The sequence below is a fragment of the Rattus norvegicus genome, chromosome X, assembly GCF_036323735.1.
Source record: "Rattus norvegicus strain BN/NHsdMcwi chromosome X, GRCr8, whole genome shotgun sequence".
NCBI classification, from domain to species: Eukaryota; Metazoa; Chordata; class Mammalia; order Rodentia; family Muridae; genus Rattus; species Rattus norvegicus.
The window spans coordinates 30496401-30505014 of NC_086039.1; the positions used below are offsets into that span (position 1 = coordinate 30496401).

At 41.3% G+C, this 8614-nt stretch overlaps 1 protein-coding gene across 1 annotated transcript; it reads right to left on the minus strand.

Moving 5' to 3' along the window:
* Positions 1-6376: 6376 nt before the first annotated feature.
* On the minus strand, positions 6377-7680 carry LOC134484165 (FANCD2 opposite strand protein-like). Its single transcript, XM_063280536.1, has one exon. The coding sequence runs from the start codon at positions 7597-7599 to the stop codon at positions 7057-7059; it is 543 nt and encodes a 180-aa protein (XP_063136606.1). The 5' UTR covers positions 7600-7680; the 3' UTR covers positions 6377-7056.
* Between the last annotated feature and the right edge of the window lie 934 nt (positions 7681-8614).

Sequence of the window (8614 nt, forward strand, 5' to 3'; positions counted from 1 at the left end):
TCAAAACACACATTGCACCTCACACAATAATAGTGGGAGATTTCAACACCCCACTCTCATCAATGAACAGATCATGGAAACAGAAATTAAACAGAGGCGTAGACAGACTAAGAGAAGTCATGAGCCAAATGGACTTAACAGATATTTATAGAACATTCTATCCTAAAGCAAAAGGATATACCTTCTTCTCAGCTCCTCATGGTACTTTATCCAAAATTGACCATATAATTGGTCAAAAAACGGGCCTCAACAGGTACAGAAAGATAGAAATAATCCCATGCGTGCTATCGGACCAGCACGGCCTAAAACTGGTCTTCAATAACAATAAGGGAAGAATGCCCACATATACGTGGAAATTGAACAATGCTCTACTCAATGATAACCTGGTCAAGGAAGAAATAAAGAAAGAAATTAAAAACTTTTTAGAATTTAATGAAAATGAAGATACAACATACCCAAACTTATGGGACACAATGAAAGCTGTGCTAAGAGGAAAACTCATAGCGCTGAGTGCCTGCAGAAAGAAACAGGAGAGAGCATATGTCAGCAGCTTGACAGCACACCTAAAAGCTCTAGAACAAAAAGAAGCAAATACACCCAGGAGGAGTAGAAGGCAGGAAATAATCAAACTCAGAGCTGTAATAAGCCAAGTAGAAACAAAAAGGACCATAGAAAGAATCAACAGAACCAAAAGTTGGTTCTTTGAGAAAATCAACAAGATAGATAAACCCTTAGCCAGACTAACGAGAGGACACAGAGAGTGCGTCCAAATTAACAAAATCAGAAATGAAAAGGGAGACATAACTACAGATTCAGAGGAAATTGAAAAAATCATCAGATCTTACTGTAAAAACCTATATTCAACAAAACTTGAAAATCTTCAGGAAATGGACAATTTCCTAGACAGATAACAGGTATCGAAGTTAAATCAGGAACAGATAAACCAGTTAAACAACCCCATAACTCCTAAGGAAATAGAAGCAGTCATTAAAGGTCTCCCAACCAAAAAGAGCCCAGGTCCAGACAGGTTTAGTGCAGAATTCTATCAAACCTTCATAGAAGACCTCATACCAATATTATCCAAACTATTCCACAAAATTGAAACAGATGGAGCACTACCGAATTCCTTCCACGAAGCCAAAATTACTCTTATACCTAAACCACACAAAGACCCAACAAAGAAAGAGAACTTCAGACCAATTTCCCTTATGAATATTGATGCAAAAATACTCAATAAAATTCGGGCAAACCGAATTCAAGAGCACATCAAAACAATCATCCACCATGATCAAGTAGGCTTCATCCCAGGCATGCAGGGATGGTTTAATATACGGAAAACCATCAACGTGATCCATTATATAAACAAACTGAAAGAACAGAACCACATGATCATTTCATTAGATGCTGAGAAAGCATTTGACAAAATGCAACACCCCTTCATGATAAAAGTCCTGGAAAGAATAGGAATTCAAGGCACATACCTAAACATAGTAAAAGCCATATACAGCAAACCAGTTGCTAACATTAAACTAAATGGAGAGAAACTTGAAGCAATCCCACTAAAATCAGGGACTAGACAAGGCTGCCCACTCTCTCCCTACTTATTCAATATAGTTCTTGAAGTTCTAGCCAGAGCAATCAGACAACAAAAGGAGATCAAGGGGATCCAGATCGGAAAAGAAGAGGTCAAAATATCACTATTTGCAGATGACATGATAGTATATGTAAGTGATCCCAAAAGTTCCACCAGAGAACTACTAAAGCTGATAAACAACTTCAGCAAAGTGGCTGGGTATAAAATTAACTCAAATAAATCAGTTGCCTTCCTCTATACAAAAGAGAAACAAGCCGAGAAAGAAATTAGGGAAACGACACCCTTCATGATAGACCCAAATAATATAAAGTACCTCGGTGTGACTTTAACCAAGCAAGTAAAAGATCTGTACAATAAGAACTTCAAGACACTGAGGAAAGAAATTGAAGAAGACCTCAGAAGATGGAAAGATCTCCCATGCTCATGGATTGGCAGGATTAATTTAGTAAAAATGGCCATTTTACCAAAAGCAATCTACAGATTCAATGCAATCCCCATCAAAATACCAATCCAATTCTTCAAAGAGTTAGACAGAACAATTTGCAAATTCATCTGGAATAAGAAAAAACCCAGGATAGCTAAAGCTATCCTCAACAATAAAAGGACTTCAGGGGGAATCACTATCCCTGCACTGAAGCAGTATTACAGACCAATAGAGATAAAAACTGCATGGTATTGGTACAGAGACAGATAGATAGACCAATGGAATAGAATTGAAGACCCAGAAATGAACCCACACACCTATGGTCACTTGATTTTTGACAAAGGAGCCAAAACCATCCAATGGAAAAAAGATAGCATTTTCAGCAAATGGTGCTGGTTCAACTGGAGGGCAACATGTAGAAAAATGCAGATCGATCCATGCTTATCACCCTGTACAAAGCTTAAGTCCAAGTGGATCAAAGACCTCCACATCAAACCAGACACACTCAAACTAATAGAAGAAAAACTAGGGAAGCATCTGGAACACATGGGCACTGGAAAAAATTTCCTGAACAAAACACCAATGGCTTATGCTCTAAGATCAAGAATCGACAAATGGGATCTAATAAAACTGCAAAGCTTCTGTAAGGCAAAGGACACTGTGGTTAGGACAAATCGGCAACCAACAGATTGGGAAAAGATCTTTACCAATCCTACAACAGATAGATGCCTTATATCCAAAATATACAAAGAACTCAAGAAGTTAGACCGCAGGGAAACAAATAACCCTATTAAAAAATGGGGTTCAGAGCTAAACAAAGAATTCACAGCTGAGGAATGCCGAATGGCTGAGAAACACCTAAAGAAATGTTCAACATCTTTAGTCATGAGGGAAATGCAAATCAAAACAACCCTGAGATTTCACCTCACACCAGTGCGATTGGCTAAGATCAAAAACTCAGGTGACAGCAGATGCTGTCGAGGATGTGGAGAAAGAGGAACACTCCTCCATTGTTGGTGGGATTGCAGACTGGTAAAACCATTCTGGAAATCAGTCTGGAGGTTCCTCAGAAAATTGGACATTGAACTGCCTGAGGATCCAGCTCTACCTCTCTTGGGCATATACCCAAAAGATGCCTCAACATATAAAAGAGACACGTGCTCCACTATGTTCATCGCAGCCTTATTTATAATAGCCAGAAACTGGAAAGAACCCAGATGCCCTTCAACAGAGGAATGGATACAGAAAATGTGGTACATCTACACAATGGAATATTACTCAGCTATCAAAAACAACGAGTTTATGAAATTCGTAGGCAAATGGTTGGAACTGGAAAATATCATCCTGAGTGAGCTAACCCAATCACAGAAAGACATACATGGTATGCACTCATTGATAAGTGGCTATTAGCCCAAATGCTTGAATTACCCAAGATCCCTAGAACAAACGAAACTCAAGACGGATGATCAAAATGTGAATGCTTCACTCCATCTTTAAATGAGGAAAAAGAAAACCCTTGGCAGGGAAGGGAGAGGCAAAGATTAAAACAGAGACTTAAGGAACACCCATTTAGAGCCTGCCCCACATGTGGCCCATACATATACAGCCACCCAATTAGACAAGATGGATGAAGCAAAGAAGTGCAGACCGACAGGAGCCGGATGTAGATCGCTCCTGAGAGACACAGCCAGAATACAGCAAATACAGAGGCGAATGCCAGCAGCAAACCACTGAACTGAGAATAGGTCCCACGTTGAAGGAATCAGAGAAAGAACTGGAAGAGCTTGAAGGGGCTCGAGACCCCAAAAGTACAACAATGTCAAGCAACCAGAGCTTCCAGGGACTAAGGCACTACCTAAATTCTATACATGGACTGACCCTGGACTCTGACCCCATAGGTAGCAATGAATATCCTAGTAAGAGCACCAGTGGAAGGGGAAGCCCTGGGTCCTGCTAAGACTGAACCCCCAGTGAACTAGACTATGGGGAGAGGGCGGCAATGGGGGGAGGGTTGGGAGGGGAACACCCATAAGGAAGGGGAGGGGGGAGGGGGATGTTTGCCCGGATACCGGGAAAGGGAATAACACTCGAAATGTATATAAGAAATACTCAAGTTAATAAAAAAAAAAAGATTCTGTGGTTCTCTTTAGCTGGGCCTGAAGAATCAACTGTGATTAATAATATACTAGAACTGCTAATGTTAAACCTTTGCTCTTCTGGGATTCTGAATGTTGCTTGTCTCAAGCTGAGAAATTAGTGATTAGGAAGGGGCCAGTATCACTGTGGTGAAATCTTCTGAAAAGTGTTTTTAGAGAGTCAGCACACAGAAGCTGTGTTCCAGAAATGACCAAGGTTTTACCCTGTTCTGGTAGATGAACTTGGCAGTTTAAGAGTCATCTAGGTGGTACTGGTTTTGAAAGCATTGTGGAGAGCAACTGAGGCTTGTTCCTGGGAGAGGGCAGGGAGGACATTGGTGAAGATGCAGCCTCAGTAGCAGTTGACAGCCTAGGACCTGGGCGTCATGCAGAAAACTGAAGCTTTGGTGCCATGAAGTGAGCCTAGTTGAGGACACCATGAAGCCCAGTTGCAGCTGAAGACACCAGCACTTTGCAGATGTCAGTACCATGGGGCAACCTCCAAGAAGAGCAGCAGTAGTGGAGTGGAGCCTGCCAGAGCTTAGAAGACAAACTGTGTGTCCTGCCGAAAGCAGAGCCAGAGCAGTGACCTATAACCTTTAGAGTGACCCACAAGTTCATGAATGAATCCCAAACATCGAACACTGAGTCATCTTATGACTGGAGTTTGATATGGCCTTGTTCAGATTATGACTGAGCCCTGGTTCTTCCCTCTTAAAATGAGAAGTTTTTCATTTAATTTTGATTTTACAGTTGCCTATAGAGGAATGACTTTGCACTTTTAAAGGAGATCGTGGGATTGTTTTGTAAAGGGGGAGATTAGAAGATATTTTAAAGAGACTGGAGTTTTAATGTGTTTGAATGTGTAAGGACGTGGGGGCTTTTGAATTTCATAGTTTATATTGTGATATGAATATTAACATGTCATCTTGGGAATAAATGAGAAACGAAAGGTTCTAAGAAATTATGTGTTTGTGTGTCAGGTGAGCCAGAGGTCTGACACTATTATGTCAACCAAACAACCCAAAATCATTAGAGAAGAGGGAGAAAAATATCCCCTAAGATTTGGTTGTAGTCAAGCCTTTAGGGCACTTTTTGATTAGGTATTGATGTGACAGGTTTGAGCCCTTTGTGGGTGGAGGCACCTGTGACTTGATTCCTAGGTGTTGTAGCTGAATAGGACTGTTTGTTGCCTCTCTTCTTTGGAAGCTTGTATTTCTGGTACCATAAAAAGCTATTTCTGTGCAAGAGTCAATTCCGGTCAGTTCTACCTAAGGGGACTCTGAAGCCGGTTTCTCAAATTCCTGGTGTCTTCAGCAATAGAGACTTACCTTCTCTATCTGAGAATTAACTCAGGACAACAGCAATACACTATATTTTGTTGAGTCTCTTAGGCAGGCCTATTTAAGAACTCAGAGGGCTTCTCATATCTGGTATTGGGGGATTTGTTAGGTGGTCTTTGACTCTTTGTGGAAGCACCATCAGTTCCAATGAGAGCAGTTCATTAAATCTGTGTGTATAATTATAAACATAAGTACATGTGTTATAGGGATTTATAGGTAGTTCACAGTATGATTTCTTCTTTTTTTCAGTCATCTATATTATTTACCTCCTTTTCTCTTCCTGTATTTGCCCCCCTTTCCTAACAAGCCTGCATTTGACCAGATCACTTGTATTCTGCTATTTCCCTTTACCCTCCTCCCTTCTTCTTTATTTACCTCCCTCCCTCTTTATATGAAGCCCCGTCCCATTTTCTCTAACCTTGCACTCTATCCTACCATCTTCTTTTCTCTCTTTCAACTTTCTTCTATATTTGGCTCACTCCCATTCCCTAAGGAATCCCCCTTTCCCATTTCTGTGATCAGATTATTTACACTTTACTCTTCCCCTGTCTTTTGCTCCCCAACACCTTTATCCTGGCTATGGTCCAATTTGACTTTCCTGGTTTCTATACTTACTATAGTCTATGTACGCATATTTGAATTTTGGAGGCTACAAGCTCTCCAATCAGAGATTATGGGCCATCTGCAGGACAATTTATAAACTCACAATTTCAACATAATCCAGCAACAATACATTGAACCTAACACTTCCTTTTTCATTCATTCATTCATTCATTCATTCACTCATTCATTGTTTCTTTCTTTCTTGTTTGGTTCATTGTATAAGAATCCTCAATTTAGGATTAAGTTACAGTCTGAAATAAGAAATTTTAAACTCGCCTTTAATACAACAATGATGGTTTATTGGAATTACAACACCGGGAGCTAAAATGGGGATTCTCCTGTCTTCCCAAAAAAGTCAACTCTCACAACTGCTAACAATTTCATCCTTGTCAGGATGTAAGGATTAATTTTTTATCGTTTTTATCATTTTTACCCACATTAATATTAGGGTCCTATGGTTAGGTTGCTGTGGTGGTAATCTGTTTGCTGAAGGACAGCTGTTCTCAAGTTGGTCTTTAACGAACACTAAGATTTTGACTTTCGAATGCTTAATCTTCTGGTACTCAGAAAAATCCATACATGTCTGTTTTAATATATATAAAGTTCCTCTTCTCCCCTGAGCGCTTCAGTTATCTTTGGGGCTTGAGTGTGTTCACACTGGACTGGTTGGCCTGTGTAGTTTGTCTAATTCGTTGGTATCACAGGAGCATGTTGATTGGTGGTAGTTTAACTTTTCAATGTTCATTCAGCTTTCAACAGAAATGTTCTTCCTTGCTCAGTCTCTTTGGTACTGCTTGTGCAGAGAAAAGCAGGAGAGGAACTTCTAGGCTATTACAGCTTGAAAGAGGGGAAAACATAATAAGGGGGTAACAGTTTGACGTATATAGACAGGTTTTTGTAAGATCCAGTACATACCATAGAGTATAGCGTGACGTACTGAGATCAGCTGGAAACCCTTTACTGGGAGTGTTGCAGGGCAAAGGTGCACTTTTTGTATATTGCATACAGCAGAAGAATGGAGCGTAGCATCTGTTTGCACATGGCCAGTGTCATCTCAATCTGGGGCTCCTTGAGTCCAGTGGGCCACTGTTGTTCTTTGCTGATAATTTTGCTGAAGGCCGATGTTTTAGAAATTTTGAAGGTCCCAGTCCACTTGGGTGGCTGGACTGTAATAACCCTGCCAAAAACTGAATCCACCCCAAGGAGTCTGATGGGCTGGGGCTTCCTAATCGTTGGTGTCTTCTTGGCTGCTGTTCCTTTCTGTGGCTCAAGTGGGTGGCCAGGTAACTCTGAGCTCCTTGCGGCTATCATCCTGGGCATCACAGAGACCACAGCTACTTCGTGAAAGCACTGTTGAACTTCCACATCACAGGGGCTCTGTGGGAAAAAAGGCGAGAATCTAAAAGGATGTTTGGAAGCAAAAGTAGGTGTTGTGTGGCGAAGCCATTGCAAACTCTCATCTAGGGGGCTCCAGGGGGACCAGAGCTGGTATCCTGCCATGACAGTCTGATTATACTCCCCTACACAGCACAGATTCCAGAGTAGTACCTGAGTCTTCTCTCTCTGGCTCTTAGCAACAGCCTTTGTGACCTAAGGCCACCAGAACCTAACCCACTGTGAGGTTTCAAGGTCTGCCTACTACCCAATCTTCAGAAAGTCAGATATGGGACCCTTGAGGCCAAGACAACTTTTGGTCCCATAATCACATTTTGAATGAATGTTGATAGTTTAGAATTATTTTCCGTTATGCAATACAAGTGAATAGGAAATAACGTGTTATACCAATAAACATCTAGAACATTACTAAGGCACCTTTAAAGTGTCATACATGAAGTAGCAACATGGAAGGAATCCATAAATTCAAAATGACATTCCCACCCTCTTTTGTTCCTCATCTACCTTCTCTGTCTTTCTCTTCTCATTGGATACTTCCACTCAGATAAACTGCAGCTGTGATATTGAAATATGTTCTATTTGTCTTGTTCAATATTTCGGTTTGGTTGTTTGGTTGTTCTGTTTGTTTCTTCAATATGGAGCCTGTGTGCTGAGTTTATAACTCACTGCTGGAAGGGATGCCTAGATTGTGTGAGGTTCTGAGATCTATCTCCAATGCTGAGGGAAAAAAAAGCAAAAACTAATGCCTTGCTAAGTGTGCTGGTATAAGTAGGCATGGCCCACATAGATTCAAGTGGCTAAATGCTTGGCCCATACTGAGTGGCCAAGAGAGAAAGAACTGGAAGAGCTTGAAGGGGCTTGAGACCCCAAAAGTACAACAATGTCAAGCAACCAGAGCTTCCAGGGACTAAGCCACTACCTAAAGACTATACATGGACTGACCCTGGACTCTGACCCCATAGGTAGCAATGAATATCCTAGTAAGAGCACCAGTGGAAGGGAAACCCTGGGTCCTGCTAAGACTGAACCCCCAGTGAACTAGTCTATGGGGGGAGGGTTGGGAGGGGAACACCCATAAGGAAGCGGAGGGGGGAGGGGGATGTTTGCCCGGAAACCGGGA